This window comes from Oncorhynchus clarkii, chromosome 12 (assembly GCF_045791955.1).
Source record: "Oncorhynchus clarkii lewisi isolate Uvic-CL-2024 chromosome 12, UVic_Ocla_1.0, whole genome shotgun sequence".
Lineage (NCBI taxonomy): Eukaryota > Metazoa > Chordata > Actinopteri > Salmoniformes > Salmonidae > Oncorhynchus > Oncorhynchus clarkii.
Genome location: NC_092158.1, coordinates 68,968,984 through 68,987,524, shown reverse-complemented (window position 1 = coordinate 68,987,524; position 18,541 = coordinate 68,968,984). Strand labels below are relative to the sequence as shown.

Here is an 18,541-nt window from a genome sequence, read left to right as displayed (position 1 = left end):
TTTCTGGAATGTTGAGGCCATAAAACAGTGATACAGTTTACTCACAGGCCCATTTAACCAGTCAAGGCTCTGTTAGTGATTTGGTTATGTAATCATCTCACGGCTGCCAGTGGTGATTTAGATTTTTGAAATGAACCATGCGTTCTCACTTTAGTGGCTAGGATTCAGTGACAGGATCAGCTGAGCAAAGATGCAATTGGTAGCCCCTACTGTTGAATTTGATGTCTTTGCCCTGGACCGACGCAATATACTGCTGGTTAACGCTTTCCATTATAATTGAGCTGTTGTGATGCAGTGTCTATGCTCTTCGCATTTGTCAATGTTGGAAGTTTGGTGCATCTCATGAAATGCTGGGTTTGAGTTTGCATCCAAGAGCAGGGATGAGGGAAAGACTGCTCTTGTACTCCAGCACCCTCTTGTGGCTGGAATCAACAGCAGCTAGTGCAGCTGTAGTGATTTCTTTTATTTAACCAGCTAAGTCCGTCAAGAACAAGTTCTTAATTACAATGATGGCCTACCCAGGACAACGCTGGGCCGATTGTATCCCTATGGGACTATGGGATCACAGCTTGGATACAGAACAGGGACTGTAGTGACACCTCTTGAACTGAGATGCTGCACCACTCAGGAGCCCCATGGAACAATAATGGAAAGTTACAATGACCAACTGTAAAACATAACTGAGTCCTTTTTTTCCACCCAATACATTTTTATTGTTAAAATATTTAAAAACACATGGGACAGAACAGACGATAACAAGCAATACTGCCACAAAATAAATTACCAACTCATTGCTGTCAAGGGCTGTAAATAGCCGTACAAGCTAATAGCATCTTTCACAGCTGTCCACTTGAATTGGGTAAGGATAGTCATTCAGCAAATGTCTATGATCATCATCCACCATTCTCTGACAACTGTAAAACATGCAAACAGGACAGAATTCAATTCCAGATATAGAACAAAAGTAGGTTGTGCAGCGTTTCCCAAACTCGGTTCTCGGGACCCCAAGGGGTGCACGTTTTTGTCTAACACTACACAGCTGATTCAAATTATCAAAGCTTGATGATTAGTTGAAATCAGCTGTGTAGTGCTAGGGGAAAAAAAAAAACTTGCACCCCTTGGGGTCCCGAGTTTGGGGAAACCCTGAGTTAGTGTGAAACAACCTTGAACAATACAAAAGATATCCCCAACAGGACCTATCCACCAAGATAAATAAGAACCTTAGACTGAAGCCATTTTGACACAAATATTAGAAAAGTGTGACAACGAAGAGGGTTAGAATACAAGTGTACCATTGTGATTTCAGATATCAATTCTGACTTACTTCCTGACCATGAAGTAATTCCAAGATTCCACACAAGTGTTTTGCCCCATCACCTGCCTTTCAGTGCATTGTGAACCAGTGTGTGTGCAATGAGTCAAATGTTCAGTGGGTACTGGACAATGCCAACAGCTGAATTGGAGGTTGCAGGCAAAATGTAAAGATGAGACTTCTCTCCGTCTTATTTTCACGCCATACGACTCCATTTCTCTTGGTCCCCTTCTGCCGTCTCACATACCTCATCTCACACTCATCTTCAAGCACATTCAACCTAAAATATTTTCACCAATATGTTCATCATCCACTCAAACTTGCACTCACTTTCCCACTGACTCATCCAAGCTAACCACACTTTAATCTTCAAGCAAATTCACCCTAAAACACATTTTCACTTTCATAAATTGTCTATGCATGCACACACTCATGTCATCTCACCATTCATTCTCACTATCCTCTCATTCGGGCACGCTGCTACACTGTGTGATCATGAGAGCCAGGGGCACCTCCCTGTCCCCAGTACCCAGTAGAGGAAACATCCTCTCAGAGAACTCAGCCACGCTGAAGCTGTACACCTCCGAGCCAGTTTTGACATTGTAGAAGGTCACCTGACCCTCCTCACAGTCCAGGTAGACGCCCACTCTGCGGAGGCGCACCGATGTCTTAACCTTGGTGAGGGCCGGAATAGTGAGGGCGCGCAGGTGGGTGCCCCCCCACCAGAGGGCGTAGTAACCACTATTAGGGCTCATGTCAAACAGCCCTTTCCTCTGGGCTGACTCCCGCACCACGCCCACCTTCCAGTCTTTATTCTCACCCACATTCACCTGAGATGAAGAGACAGAAATAGAAAGATAAATTGATACCGACAAAAGTTGAGTGGGGACGAGCATGCAAGGTTGAATCCTGCACGACATACACTTTTCTAATATCAAACGCCAAAATAGATTAAACCAATAAAACTGAAGCCACTATTTAGTCATTTCTCTCACCCTCCAATTTAAATGAGAAACCCCAACCCTTGCCCTCTCACCTCCCAGTAGTGTCGCCCCGAGTTGAAGCCCTCTTTGGCCAGCACGCAAGACCAGACGTCGAAGCGTTGGGTGCTGTTCCTGTAGAACTGCAGTTTCTCTCCTCTCTTTACCTGCTTCCTGTCGTCAGAGAGGATGAGGAAGGGGTACGCCGTCACCGGGTTTAGCGTCACATCCTCTGAATGAGAAGGAACACAAAAAGGTCAAGGCTCTGGTGTGAATGCCACAGCCGAATAATGTTAGGAATCATGGCCAAAAAGACAGTGAGATGGTGTCTTCTGTAAAACAGACTATTTGGAGAGCATTATTGGAAAACAACAGTCAATCACTACATCCAGTAATACAGTAAAAGCAATGGTAGAGATAAGACCAGGACAGGTTGGTATTTAGAATTAAGATCAGAACAACTCACCTAAATAAGACTGGATCTTCTTCAGCCCTGTACGAAAAAGTAATTACGGTGAGTCTCTTTTCCAATACATAGAAACTACTATTGGTTTGATTAGTTAAAGCCAATGCAAATCAATAGCAAATAATTTCTGGGTAACAATTAAGTGCCTTACTGTTGTCGTGTTTCATTAAAATTGACAAAAAATAGCTTTTTAGCAAAAAACCTAATCAGGGAAGAATTTTGCTATGACTGTCTGGGAGTGATCTGAGTGGGGAGGGGAAAACTGAAAACAAGCTGTGATTGGCAGAGAAGTTTGGAAGTTTGTTATTGTTTATTAATCAATTTACCGCCTGGTGTAACCACCAGGCAAGGCAAAACTCCCACCCATGCAAACAGGTTGATTAGAAGGTCCTGTGTCGATTCATTCCAACCAGAAACTATTAGGAAATAACACTAGCTAGGTTTCCATCCAATTAGCGACAGCAAGTATTCTAGAATCCCCATTAAAAAAAAAAATTATGCATTTCCCACCAGTGTGTTTCCACCAAACTCACTTTTGTGGATAAAAATCAGTGGGTACTTCTTTTTCCCCCGTTTAAGTTCAGGTATCTCCATCCCATTTTCAACTCGACAGATTTTGACAAAACTAACTGTTGCATTAAATAGCAAATGTGACTACTCTGGTCTTGGCACGCGTGCTCTAGCCAACAGCTCACAGATACTGTGCGGGTAGGCTACTCAACATGATGACATTATTATGGATAAAAAGGGAGAGTATTTGTATGCCAGACAGCAGTCAAGCATCATGTCACCAGAATAAGACACTCAATATTTATTGGAAAAGAAAAGTCAAAAATCACAGGGTATTGAAAGTGCACAGTGAAGTTCATAACTTCTTTCACCTGTAGCCTAATAAATTGCATGGCTTCCCCAAGACATAGCAAGAGGACCACACGTTTACTTCAATATGATGGTTGTCAATATTTCTGCATTTCTTGCCTAAATAATTTTACTGACACTAACAAATCCAACCATGTCGAACTAAAATTCTGTTAGAATTTTACAAATTGTCCCGAAACGTCCCGTTTCCATCACAGCTGTCGTGATTATTTTTCATACTGTACGACTTTACTTGCATAAAACTATGGATGAAAATGTGACTAGTCAGCAACATTTTTTACACTTGTACAGTGTTCGTTTCATCAGCTGTTGTACAATATGATACAAAACACAGAAAAACTGAACTTTGACTGCACTGGGCCTTTAAACTATTGGTGAACCACTGTGAAGGTGGGGGAAGATGTTCTATTAGATGTGCGTGTTAAAAAAATAGCATACATTGTCGAAATATATGAAGTGAAAAAAACGACAGAATCTATCTAGGCCTACATCAAATGAGTTATTTTAAAACTTCTTCAGAAGAGGCATCATGAATCACCAAGCACCAATCTTCTTAAAAATTGTATTTTAAGTAAGTAAACTAGGTTTGTAAGCTTTTTCCTTTACAACAAACTCTTGACCTTTGTCTAACATTTTCTTTAAGCTAAAACAAAGCCTCTGCAAAATATCCCATCTCATTACCCAATACTTCATTCACATGGGTCCTAGACATTAATCCAATAGAAAATCTTTGGAGTGAAGAGCTCACAAAGTGCAGACAGACATACCTGATCCAGATTTGATCTTTTTTAGATCTGAGGGGAGAAGAAACACGAAGACATGTTGTTTAATGGAAGTATGCGTGAGTACAGAATTAATGCAGCCATTTGTATCTCAATATCAAATCATTTTTGGGTAACAATTAAGTACAGTACCTTGTTTTCAATTAAAATGGTCAGAAATAAAAACAGCTTCTTAGAAAAACGCTATTTCTCAAGAAATAATTTAGCTAGGACTGTCAGAGTGGTCCAAGAAGGACCTAATTGGAGGAGCTTAATGGTAAAGATGTCACTTTAAAACTAGCTATTATTGGCAGAGAGTAGGGCAAAATCTGGTTTCAGGAGACCTTTTCAAAACAGCTCTTACACAAAGTGCTTTATCATAGATTTAAAAATGTCACAGTATAATTCCAACCACAGTGTGGAAATACAGTGCCTTCGTAAAGTTCAGACCCCTTGACATTTTCCACATTGTATTAATATATTTTTAGAATAAGGCAAAAAAAAAAACTATTCCTCAGCAATCTACACACAATACTCCATAATGACAAAGCAAAAAAAGGTTTTAGAAATGTGCAAATGTATGCATGTACAGTGCCTTGCGAAAGTATTCGGCCCCCTTGAACTTTGCGACCTTTTGCCACATTTCAGGCTTCAAACATAAAGATATAAAACTGTATTTTTTTGTGAAGAATCAACAACAAGTGGGACACAATCATGAAGTGGGACGACATTTATTGGATATTTCAAACTTTTTTAACAAATCAAAAACTGAAAAATTGGGCGTGCAAAATTATTCAGCCCCTTTACTTTCAGTGCAGCAAACTCTCTCCAGAAGTTCAGTGAGGATCTCTGAATGATCCAATGTTGACCTAAATGACTAATGATGATAAATACAATCCACCTGTGTGTAATCAAGTCTCCGTATAAATGCACCTGCACTGTGATAGTCTCAGAGGTCCGTTAAAAGCGCAGAGAGCATCATGAAGAACAAGGAACACACCAGGCAGGTCCGAGATACTGTTGTGAAGAAGTTTAAAGCCGGATTTGGATACAAAAAGATTTCCCAAGCTTTAAACATCCCAAGGAGCACTGTGCAAGCGATAATATTGAAATGGAAGGAGTATCAGACCACTGCAAATCTACCAAGACCTGGCCGTCCCTCTAAACTTTCAGCTCATACAAGGAGAAGACTGATCAGAGATGCAGCCAAGAGGCCCATGATCACTCTGGATGAACTGCAGAGATCTACAGCTGAGGTGGGAGACTCTGTCCATAGGACAACAATCAGTCGTATATTGCACAAATCTGGCCTTTATGGAAGAGTGGCAAGAAGAAAGCCATTTCTTAAAGATATCCATAAAAAGTGTTGTCTAAAGTGGCCACAAGCCACCTGGGAGACACACCAAACATGTGGAAGATTGAACTTTTTGGCAACAATGCAAAACGTTATGTTTGGCGTAAAATCAACACAGCTGAACACACCATCCCCACTGTCAAACATGGTGGTGGCAGCATCATGGTTTGGGCCTGCTTTTCTTCAGCAGGGACAGGGAAGATGGTTAAAATTGATGGGAAGATGGATGGAGCCAAATACAGGACCATTCTGGAAGAAAACCTGATGGAGTCTGCAAAAGACCTGAGACTGGGACGGAGATTTGTCTTCCAACAAGACAATGATCCAAAACATAAAGCAAAATCTACAATGGAATGGTTCAAAAATAAACATATCCAGGTGTTAGAATGGCCAAGTCAAAGTCCAGACCTGAATCCAATCGAGAATCTGTGGAAAGAACTGAAAACTGCTGTTCACAAATGCTCTCCATCCAACCTCACTGAGCTTGAGCTGTTTTGCAAGGAGGAATGGGAAAAAATTTCAGTCTCTTGATGTGCAAAACTGATAGAGACATACCCCAAGCGACTTGATTTGTTAAAAAAAGTTTGAAATATCCAATAAATGTCGTTCCACTTCATGATTGTGTCCCACTTGTTGTTGATTCCTCACAAAAAAATACAGTTTTATATCTTTATGTTTGAAGCCTGAAATGTGGCAAAAGGTCGCAAAGTTCAAGGGGGCCGAATACTTTCGCAAGGCACTGTACATTAGTATTCAGACCCATTGCTACGAAACTTAGGAATTGAGCTCAGGTGCATTCTGTTTCCATCGATCATCCTTGAGATTTTTCTACAACTTGAATGGAGTCCACCTGTCATAAATTAAATTGATTGGACATGATTTGGAAAGGCACACACCTGTCTATATAAGGTCCCACAGTTGACAGTGCATGTCAGAGCAAAAACCAAGCCATGGGGTCGAAGGAATTGTCCGTAGAGCTCCGAGACAGGATTGTGTCGAGGCACAGATCTGAGGCAGGGTACATAAAAATGTCTGCAGCATTGAAGGTCCCCAAGAACACAGTGGCCTCCATCATTCTTAAATTGAAGATGTTTGGAACCCCCAAGAGTGTTCCTAGTGCTGGCCACCTGGCCAAACTGAGCAATCGGGGGAGCAGGACCTTGGTCAGAGAGGTGACCAAGAATCTGATGGTCACTGACAGAACTCGTGTTTCTCTGGACATCTGAGAACCTTCCAGAAGGACAACCATCTCTGCAGCCCTCCACCAATCAGGTCTTTATGGTAGAGTGGCCAGACAGAAGTCACTCCTCAGTCAAAGGCACATGACAGCCCACTTGGAGTTTGCCAAAAGGCACCCAAAGACTCTCAGACCATGAGAAACAAGATTCTCTGGTCTGATGAAACCAAGTTTGAACTCTTTGGCTTGAATGCGAAGCGTCACGTGGAGGAAACCTGGCACCATCCCTACGGTCAAGCATGGTGGTGGCAGCATCATGCTGTTGGGATGTGTTTTAGACTAGTCAGGATTGAGGGAAAGATGAACGGAGCAAAGTACAGAGAGATCTTTGATGAAAACCTGCTCCAGAGCGCTCAGGATCTCAGACTGGTGCGAAGATTCACCTTCCAACAGGACAATGACCCTAAGCACACAGCCATAACAATGCAGGAGTGGCTTCGGGACAAGTCTCTGAATGTCCTTGAGTGGCCCAGCCAGAGCCCAGACTTGAACCAGATCGAACAACTCTGGAGAGACCTGAAAATATCTGTGCAGCGACGCTACCCATCCAACCTGACAGCGCTTGAGGATCTGCGGAGAAGAATGGGAGAAACTCCAAATACAGGTGTGCCAAGCTTGTAGCATTACACCCAAGGAGACTCGAGGCTGTAATCTCTGCTTAAAAGTACTGAATAAAGGATCTGAATACTTATGTACAAGTGATTTAAAAAAAAACATGTATTATACATTTGCAACAATGTAACAGTTCTGAAAAAGTCAAGGGGTCTAAATACTTTCCGAATGCACTGCAAGTACAATACCAGTCAAAAGTTTGGACACCTACTTATTCAAGGGTTTTTCTTTATTTTGACTATTTTCTACATTGTAGAATAATAGTGAAGACATCAAAACTATTAAATAACACATTTCCTTCCTCTGGAGGCCACCAAACTATATATGCATGGAATGATCTTCTCACATTTGAGATATTGCCTCACATGCTGGTCACAAGCAGGAACTACTATTCTGAAACAAATTGAAAATTACTCTACAAACACTAAACATTTCTGATAACAAACCAAACAGTTACCACCGTTATCATATACAAGCATAATTGATTTAGCCTGGATAGCTTTAAGCAGTATGTAGATGCAGATTATTGATGGCCAGGCTTGCATGGGCTTTCCAGGATAACAAAGGCAGTAACTAGAGGGGATTGCGTTGTCCCTTCGACACAGTAAAATCGGCCTTCTCTGATAGAGCTACAATATACTGGAATGCAATGCCCACGGACTTGAGAAGCTGCACTGATTGTACTTTTAAATTTGAATTGAAAACATGGCTAATATCTTTCCAAACCTGTACACATGAGTTGTGGTTCCTCATATGTAAGACAGTTGATGATAGTTGTCGTTAAAATGATATATTATTGGATGCATTTGTATTTTGTGTTGTTTTAGTGAGTATTTGTATTGTGGCCGTGTAACTGTCCTTTGCTGCCCTGGGATGACGGGTGTAAATGAGATTTTGGCTAACCCCGGCACATTCACATGTTGAATTATTGTAATATTGATGATTAATGTGCATTGTCCCCTATAAATAAATATGGTTGAGAGAATGCCAAGATTGTGCAAAGCTGTCATCAAGGCAAAGGATGGCTACTTTGAGGAATCTCAAATATATTTTGATTTGTTTTACACCTTTGGTTACTACATGATTTTCATAGTTTTGATGTAGAAAATGGTAATAAAATAAATAAATAAAATTGAATGAGGAGGTGTTTCCAAACTTTTGACTTGTACTATAATATATATGAGACGCAATTTAAAATTGACCCACCTCGTAGAGACCACTGACTCTTAGTGGTCCGTAGTGTCTGTATACTCATCATACTGTCGCTCTCCCGTAGGGAAGTAACTGAAACACACGCATAATGGGTTATGGTAACAAACAAATAGGTTGGTCCACAACATACAGTGCATTATACTTTCAGGCCAGGTGTGATAATAGTTATGCAGGTTGTTTCCTCATGTGTTCCTCCTGGTATTTTTACAACCCACTTTTGTGAATGACTCATTCTTTACCTGACCGATGGATGACAGAAGGAATGAGTTCTATTGGCATGAGGTATTTGAGTAGGAATGGTATTTTGACTGCTTACAGACTAGACCGACTACTTTCAGAATCCCTTTCCCCATATCTTCAACTCAGTCATTTATGAGAAACTTCACCCGAAAACCACAGTAAGGGAACAACTGTTGATTTCTTTACAAAATAATAATGGGTAACGATATGATGAACATTATGGAAATGATGCAAATAATCTACCCCCCCAAAATGTCTAAAATTAAATTACCATTATGAATATTTGGTAACTGATGTCCATTTTGAAAAGGATAATGAGGATAATAAATAATGATGATTTGACTATGGTGATTAGGAGATTGGTTAAAACGATGAAAGTGATGATGGTGCTACTCACGGGAGCTTCGGGATTGCACCTCCCCCATGCGGATCTCATCCATACTCTTCTTCAATTCCCCCAGAGCCACCTTCACCTCCCCCAGAGAGAAATGCAGCGACACCTCCGCCTCGGCATCCAACTCCTGGGTGTCAGAGTCTGCCTGTATGGGGGCACTCGCCTCCTCAAAACTCTGAAAGGCATTGACAGATATGTTCAATTGAAAGACTTACAGTTCAGAGTTGAACATCAGTGGAATGGACGTGGAGTGGACTCCAGTAATATCTCTGATAGCTTGCAAGTAGAGGCCATTGGAATGTACACGTGGCACACCAGCTGCATGTCCCATTGCCCTCAAAGTGCAAACCCCACCCAACTGTTACAACCGATAAGCTAAATGAAGTACAACCACAAATGATAAAAGGTGCCTCAGCTAAAACACATTCCCTCCGTACCTGGAGGAAGCCAATGTGGTCCTCAGACGTGGCCTGGGCTTCCAGTCTGGATCGCCGCACCTTCAGTTGGCCAAGCTCCGCCTCCAAACGGGTCACTAGCCCCTCCCCCCGTGTTTCCACTGACGCCCGCTTCTCCTCCATCCCGCCCACCAGCTCTTCACGGATCCTGTCCACCGAGCGACTCAGCTCCCCCAGCAACTGCTCCACCTCCGACATCTCACCCCGTGCATAGTTCTAGAAAAAACAGAAGGATTAAGTTGCTCCTTGACATTATTGTGATCTCAGGTCACACAACTGAAAAATGTGCGGTTCATCAAGCCTAAAACGTGTGTTTAAATTTTGTTTTAATAGTTTCTGTAATGTATCATAACAGGGGTATAGCAAACATCATTTGGGTGGACTAAACAGACTGTCTAGACCTGCTAACAGGTACTGGTTGACTAAACAAACTGTCTTGACCTGCTAATAGCCACTGCAGTGGGAGTAATGGTTGTTGGTACGGTCACCTAACACTAGACAGAGTGGTAGCATGCTCTGATGAATATGAAGCCTGACACGTTGAGGGGTTTAGTGAAGGGGTCAAATAGATCTAACACAATGTTGATACAATGTCGGGGCCTGTGAATCAGCTGCCTACCCTGACGGTCTCCAGTCGGCTCTTGAGCTCATTCAGACGGAAGTGCTTCCCCTCAATCCGGTTCTGAATCTCCAGTTCCGTCTTTCCAATGAGCTTCTGTGTGACAGACAAAGGACAGTAAAGAGACGGAGGATGAGAGACAAAGAGACCAATTATGTGAATGCAGTGTCATTGAGAGTAGATTTGGCATCATGCCAGTTCACTACTTGTCCTAACTAGACAATGCTGCCGTCCTGTTGCTGCTTAAAACAGGCTCTTAGGGAACACATTCAAGTAAAATGTGCTTTGAAGTGCCAAAAAATACCCTAGAAAAGATGCAAATAGAAAAACATTGTCTTTGAAATAGCCATATACATTTCAGACAACATAATGAAATACATTAATTCAAAAAAAAAATCACACGTTATTTATTTGCCTTGAGCCAAACCCATTATCCACAAGATTAGACCTAAATCATGTAAAATTGCTCATGTTTTTAGTCAGATGCCCGACCCACAGAGAAATGAGGATTCTAGTGCCGTAAACCCATTTTAGCGCCATTGAGGAATTTAACCATAGAGTACCACAGTACGAGTCATAATACCCATAAAACCTAGCAGTCAAACAGGGAAATGGTTCCAATAGTTTCTCTCCACAATTAATTATTCCTATAGGGGATTTTCAAAACACTTGTGTTGGCTTACCCTGGCGTGACTTTTTGATAACCGTGTGAATCTCTCTAGGACAAGGTGACTTTTATCAATATATTCACCACTGTGGGGATCTATTTTGAAGTAATCAACTGGATGAGACTTCCTATAGGTTAAGGAAGGTTCACATGATTTCATCCTTGTCATCAGGAGGGATCAGCCAATGAATTATACTCATGAGCAAACATTCCATAACTGCAGGTGGCAGTAAATCAAACCTTGGCTTTATACCTGTTCATACAACACATTCCAGGCCGCAGTGTGCACCCTTCCAGTTTGTTTGCTCATAGAAGTAGCAGTAGAAAATTGAGATCTTCAAAATAGAGATGGCCTCAATGGAGCTGCCCATTTTCTCAGAAACATTTATGCAATGAGTTGTTTCTTTGTTTTCTGCTCAGAGCCAAAAAGAGGATCATATGTTATATTGAATTACTTAAAATAGAGTGCAACCGGCAGCTGTCAAATTGTGATGCAGTCATTGAATGGAAATGTGTTAGTAAATTTTTAAAGTTCCACAGTTCCATCACTTTTTTACCCTCTTGGTTCAGGATTTTACAGTTATCTGAAAGCGAGCCAGATAAATAGCCAGTCACTGTTTCGATGCAGGTTGTTTACATTAGAAATGTGGATGCAACTTAGACAAGAACATAACCAACTCCCATCTCAGATAATCTTTAGAGTAAAATCTGCATCGCACAAGGGATTTTAGTGGCTTGTTTACATAGGGGTTATCTATGTCATCTGCATTGCAAGAAGCTGAGAGTCCCCTATGACCTACAAACTTGTAGCCAATACTCAGTCTTTCAAAGGTTCAACATACAAGTTGTAATATAAAAAATAGTAACCTAAATAAAATACCTGACACTAACCTCTCTTCATTGGCCATTGTCTGTTTTGACTGTTAGGGCACGCCAACCACAGAACTAGAATGAAATTATTTTTCTTTAAAAGGCACACATCCAACCCCAGGAAACACATCACACCCTTAAGTAGCCTTCAGACCATAGCCTTGGCACATAAGCATCTTTGAGCTGCTTGGGCCATTGAGGTTCTGAAGGGGTGTGTGCTCCAAGCGCCTGATGTGAAAGCTGCTTTGCCTTCTCACCTGTTTGTTGACTCGCTCTGTCTGCACGGACACGGTGCGGTGTGTGCGGTGCTCCTCCAGCACACAGATGGCACAGATACAGATCTGGTCCGTGCGGCAGTACACCTCCAGAAGCCGGTGGTGCAGTGGGCAGGTACGGCCGCGAAGCGCTTCCCGGGGCTCCAGGAGCTGGTGGTTGGCGTAGAAGGGCGTGTTCTGGTGAGGCTGCACATGGGCCTCGCAGTAAGATGCTGTGCAGGTCAAACACGAGCTGATCGCCACTTGTTTTTTCCCTGTACACACATCACATTTGATCATCTCCTCCAGGAACGGGTTGCTGTTGCCCATGGCTCCCGGTGTATTCACGTCCGACATGTGCGGCTTTCCTGTGCCGTAGTGAGCTTCTTTGTATTTCTCAGCGATATGGGCGAAGACTCGGTTGATGTTGAGCTGAGGCCGCTCGGGGAACTGATGTTTGCAGAGCGGGCAGGTGCAGGTGGTGCTGGAGGCCCAGTAGCCTCCGATGCAACCCTGGCAAAAGTTGTGTCCGCAGGGCGTCGACACTGGGTCGTTGAACAGGTCTAAGCAGATGGAGCAGGTCAGCTCCTGCTCCGAAAACATCTCCAGGACCCCCGCCTCAGCCATCATTTTCTCCTACCAGAAGCCCTACGGGTGAGACAACATACTAGGTCACACAAAAACATTTCTACTAGTCCCAAAGGTCAACACATGTCACAAATATTGAACTAGGCCTATACAGGTTCGATAAATCAGATTGCCATGTTGTAGAGGCTGATGACTCATGCAACTATAACTAAGCCATCATATTCACCGGGCTAGATGGGCCTTGTGGTTGTAGCCCTAATTGTATTGAAGGAAGTTGAAGACATTTGCCATTACCAGTTCAATAACCAACACAGAGCACAACAACTGGCCTACTAAATTCTACTGCTGGTCGATGTTAACCGACAAGTACTTAGGCTAGACATTTAGAATTTGGCCTTCCGTCTGAGGACTACCCAAGCTGTTGTGTGTGTGTGGTGGTGACCCAAGTTAACATCCCTCAGGGCACTTCCAATCAACAGCATATTATCTTGCAGAGAAGAGGTTAGGAAAAATCTCACCAACAGAAACCGCTTTGAAAATCACAACTAGATCGTTTTAGAATGGGCCAAGGCCTATTATCCCCCACAAGGCAAACAAATGATGGTCACAAAATTACAAGGGCTGATAAACAATTAATAGTAAGGGTTGCATCACAAATAGTTAAAGTAATTCCTACACAACATTTTTATCAAGCATTTTGACTATACATTCTAAAAGATAACTAAACTTGACTAGGTGTATATTTTTGAATAAACTGAACACACCTTAACCGATACCAGAGTAGTATTTTTTTTGGCCTGTTTTCAGACTTGTTTGTTGTCGATAAGAGGTGTGTCTGACAGTGGACAAACTATCACTGGTATGCACAGGTGCATTGTGGGCCACCTCCACCGGGATTGGCCTAACACCTGTTTACGATCAGTGCTGATTCACTCCAAGTGGCTGGCTGCCTTTGCTCACTCCATTTAAACGTGATTCGATTCTCTTTGTGGTACGTTCCGAGAAACACAAATCCCTCTACGTTCATATTACATCAACAACAAAAAAAATCACAAATGCAGAATACACACTCACTGTACACTGTTTTTACACAGTTGCAGCAGTATTTTTCAGTGACAACATGTTTGTGGCGTCCATCTTCCATTTACACATGTGTTCAGAGATGCAGATGGCTAATTAGCACAGGTAGTCCACTCTGTTTTCAGTAAGCAATCGCTGTAATGGAAATATGGCTGTGTGCGAACCCTAACCCTGAACATAAGGAACATATATTTCATATTAGCAAGAAATACTTTTTTTAAAGGTACATTTACCACACCATTTACCTTTTTTTTAATTTTAAGTATTTCTTGCTAATATGAAATATATGTTCCTTATGTTTACAAAACCGAACCTCAAGCAATGCGTGTTAATTTTTTGGGCTCTTAACAAAAATCCAACGGTCAGAAGATACTATCGTCAATAGGCGCTAAAGCAGTTACTGTTTATGAATGTGGTTGTCTTTGCCATGCCTATATTTTTTCCATGGGTGTTAAGAAGGAACTGTACACCATGAACTCATGCAAGTCACATACCACAGCAAGGAGTTTTATTGGCTCCCAAAACAAACAACGGTAAACGAATAAACCGTGGGAAATGCGATGATGATGCAGAAGTCTGTGTCTGGTTTTTCAGAATGTTCTTTATTTGAGTCTATTGATATTTCTGGTCCTGCAGCATTCCATGACATTTTCAAAAGACTCTCTCCCACTCCTATGCTGTGTGTGTGTGTGATTTCTCAACTGAATTCCTACAGTGCACTTGAAAGCACAACAATAGACTGTTCTACCCCACATAGGCGTAATGGGAGCACAGAAATGCAAGAGAGGTTGAAATAATTATTCTGCCAAGATACTGACTGACAGACAGACAAACATCATCCATGCAATTTAAACTGATGTGTGAGCTCATGGCTTTTATCCAACCATGTTTTAAGAATCGCATAGTCACTGAAGAATAGTCTCTGATTTCAGTACTTCCATTATCATTTGAGCACATGTCTCTGACCACAGGTTCATTTACAGACAGACAGGCTTACATTGAATTTCCAACATTGCCATAGTATCATTCTCCGCTTAGAGGCAGGGGACTCCATACTTCCGATGCTTTCCAACCCAATTTAACATGCAATCTGTCAGGTTCCTCATTACGTTTTTTTGTAGTTTGTCCCCCAAAAAAGACTCCCTTGTCCAACCATTAATCTATCTGTGTGGCATGCAAGTGATTTTCCTCTCGGTGACCTGAGGAATGATCAGGACACTGTGATGTCACAGGGCTTCATATCTGAGCCAATGGAAAATAACCTATCTCTGTATGCTCTGTGTAGACTATAGTCAGTTTTGTTGCGTGTGGCTTAGATTGTCTCAGACATGAGTGAATGTGGATATCATACCATACATGCTGTCAATGTATGTGAATTCCAATGCACCATCTCCCTCAATAAAAACAACAATGGCCTCTTTGTGATGCAGTAAATTACTCTTTCAACCCTAAGACCTTTTAAATGTATTTATTTGGAAAGTGATCCGTGAATCCAACAAATAAGTTATATAACCTCAAAAACATGGGGGCATGCTTTCAAGTTTCCCTGCCAGTCAGGTAACCAATATCCCAGGTCTTATCTACTCTAATCTACTACTAACAACTGCAGGCTGTCAAAAGGCCGATTCTTGTGTCCCATTCATGCGGCCTCTCTCAGTTTGGCCCAAAGCCAATGGCTGTCCAAAGCCCAGGTTTAATTTACTGTATCCAGTCACACCGATGTTACCATCCAAAATGACATGACACAGGCATTGTGCTACTAGATTTTATACTTTACACAATTGGCGCTAGCTTGTCAAACCTGTTCACCAACAAGTTACGAAGAGGGTCATATGTAACCAAGTCTATGTAAATGGCTGTGAAGAATGGAAAATAAAATACAGTCAATGGTTGTCCTGTACTGAGGTCTACCTAGAAACTGCTCAGTGACTAAACCATTGTCAACCAAGGAACAATGGTATCTGCCAAACTGGGATGTTCACTGTTACATGTTCTGATGATGATGCCACTATTGAGTTGTGTGTTTAATTTTGAAACGTATCTGACCCACATCAACAGTCAACAGGCAGAAGATTGGTTGGAATGAAAACATAATAGTATTTACAGTACTGTACCTGTACAACAATTAATATTGCTACACAAAAAAAGCATTGTATGAGCAATTGGTGTAATTGTAATACAATACATAGGCATATTTCACATACAAACAATATTTGTAAAAAATTGCTATAGGCTACTCGTGATCCTGTTACAAAAATTGTTGACACACAAACTTACCGTATATCTTTCTTCTGCAATGGAGTTGAAAGAATGAAATAAGTTTGTGACTGTCCTACAAAGCTGCTGTCACCACTGCCAAAGAAGGTACTTCCAGCTAGTCAGGTATATGTGTGATTGTGTGTGGGTGTGTGTTGTGACGGTTGACAACAGCTTGCACAGTAGTCAGGTGAGTTAGTGAAACAACTACCGTGCCCTCAAAGTATTCACACCCCTTGATGTTTTCCACATTTCGTTGTTACAGCCTGAATTTAAAATGTATTTCATTTAGATTTTGTGTCACTGATCTTAACACAATACCCCATAATGTCAAAGTGGAATTATGTTTTTAGAAATGTTTACAAATTAATAAAAATGGAAAGGTGAAATGTCATGAGTCAATAAGTATTAAACTCCTTTGTTATGGCAAGCCTAAATAACTTCAGAAGTAAACATTTGCTGAACTAGTCAGATAGGTTGCATGGACTAACTGGGTGAAATAATGGTGTTTAACACCATCTCTGTACCCCACACATACAATTTATCTGTAAGGTCTCTCAGTCGAGCAGGGAGGTTTTCCAATGGTTTGCAAAGAAGATGGGTAAAAACAAATGTATAAAAAAAATAAGATGTTGAATTTTCCTTTGAACACTGTGAAGTTATTAATTACACTTTGGATGTGGTATCAATACACCCAGTCACAACAAAGATAAAGGTGTCCTTCCTAACTCAGTTGACGGAGAGGAAGGAAGGATTTGACCATGAGACCAATGGTGATTTAAAGCAGTTACAGAGTTAAATGCCTGTAATAGGAGAAAACTGGAGGATGGATCAACAACATTGTGGTTACTCCACAATACTAACCTAAACGACAGAGTGAAAAGAAGGAAGCCTGTACAGAATACAAATATTCCAAAACATGTTTTCAATAAGGCACTAAAGTGATACTGTAAAAAAATTAAGCAAAGAAATGAACTTTATGTCCTGAATACCAAGTGTTATGTTTGGGGCAAATCCAACACAATGCATCACGGAGTCACACTCATCATATTTTCAAGCATGGTGGTGGCTGCATCATGTTATGGGTATGCTTGTCATCGGCAGAGAGTAGGGAGTTTTTTTTTAAAGGATAAAAATAAAAAGAATAGGGCTAAGCACAGGCAAAGTCCTAAAGGAGAACCTGGTTCAGTCTGCTTTCCAACAGACACTGGGAGACCAATCCACCTTTCAGGAAGACCAGGAACCTGAAACACAAGGCCAAATATACACTGAGTATACCAAACATTAGGAACATCTTCTATGGCAAGACTTGAAAAATGCTATCTAGCAATGATCAATAACCACCTTGACAGAGCTTGATTAATTTTTAAAATAACAAATGGGCAAATATTGTACAATCCTGGTTTGTAAAGCTCTAAGAGACTTACCCAGAAAGACTCAGAGCTGTAATCGCTGCCAAAGTTGATTCTAACATGCATTGACTCAGTGGTTTGAATACTTACCTAATCAAAATATATTATTTTATTTTCCATTAATATAACAAAAGTATAATTTTTGTGCCAGTTAGAGTATATTTTGTGTAGATCATTGACAAAATATGACAATTAAATCATTTTTAATCCCACTTTGTAACACAACAAAATGTGGAAAAAGTCAAGGGGTGTGAATACTTTTTAAAGGCACTGTATTTCTAAAATGCGTGTGAAAAAGAGACATACTGTGTAAGAAGATATTGCTAAATACTGTAGATAATTTTGCTACTAGCACATATATTCATAAGAGACAGATCAATGAGTTTGTGATTATTTTCAGAGATTCATCAACTACACAGCTGCAACCTGCTGCTGAAATCGCAATCTGTAAATTAGTCAGACAGACCAGAGAATAGACAGAACCTGTGTTGATCCTAAAACTATATTTACACAAATTACCATTCATTTCACAATTGCAGCTATGTTCCATGTCTGACCTGCAGGGCAAATATATTTATTGACTCTCAAGACACCCTCATGAGAACAAAAACAAAGTAAAATGCTGATGAGGCTCATTATTTGTTTCAGTACTTCCCACCCGTTATAGTTTGTTAGTTTCTGCATTAGGGGGACTACAGGGGAAAACACTTTTGTTTGTTTGGTGTTAAGGTTCATTCATCATAAAGACATTTCTCCAGCCTATTATATTACAGAAATACCTCAGGACAGACCAAAACAATAAATGTGATAAAAACGCACTTAAACACAAGGGGAGATATGATTTGGCTGAATGCAGATACAAACGACAACGACGCCTTGGGGAGGACACAGTG

General features: G+C 41.1%; 1 protein-coding gene across 2 annotated transcripts; it reads right to left on the bottom strand.

Moving 5' to 3' along the window:
* Positions 1-688: 688 nt before the first annotated feature.
* Positions 689-16,341, bottom strand: LOC139421135 (E3 ubiquitin-protein ligase TRIM39-like). 2 transcript variants are annotated; one of them, XM_071171730.1, is made up of 10 exons: positions 16,258-16,341; positions 12,316-12,960; positions 10,522-10,617; positions 9,885-10,118; positions 9,451-9,622; positions 8,808-8,885; positions 4,405-4,431; positions 2,759-2,785; positions 2,349-2,524; positions 1,282-2,142 (listed from the first exon to the last, which is right to left on the bottom strand). In XM_071171730.1, the coding sequence occupies exons 2-10, from the start codon at positions 12,940-12,942 to the stop codon at positions 1,777-1,779; spliced, it is 1,803 nt and encodes a 600-aa protein (XP_071027831.1). In that variant the 5' UTR covers positions 12,943-12,960; positions 16,258-16,341; the 3' UTR covers positions 1,282-1,776. The 2 variants fall into 2 exon arrangements, with proteins under 2 accessions (XP_071027832.1, XP_071027831.1); XM_071171731.1 differs by lacking the exon at positions 16,258-16,341 and having other exon boundaries at positions 689-2,142.
* Between the last annotated feature and the right edge of the window lie 2,200 nt (positions 16,342-18,541).

What these genes read in the sequence shown, in the direction of transcription:
- LOC139421135 (XM_071171730.1), bottom strand. Translation starts at nt 12,942, where the DNA reads ATGATGGCTGAGGCGGGGGTCCTGGAGATGTTTTCGGAGCAGGAGCTG. An exon ending in GCCGACTGGAGACCGTCAGG is followed by an intron (nt 10,119 to 10,521) that starts GTAGGCAGCTGA and finishes TGTTTTTTCTAG; the next exon opens with AACTATGCACGGGGTGAGAT. An exon ending in CGGGGCGACACTACTGGGAG is followed by an intron (nt 2,143 to 2,348) that starts GTGAGAGGGCAA and finishes TCTTCATCTCAG; the next exon opens with GTGAATGTGGGTGAGAATAA.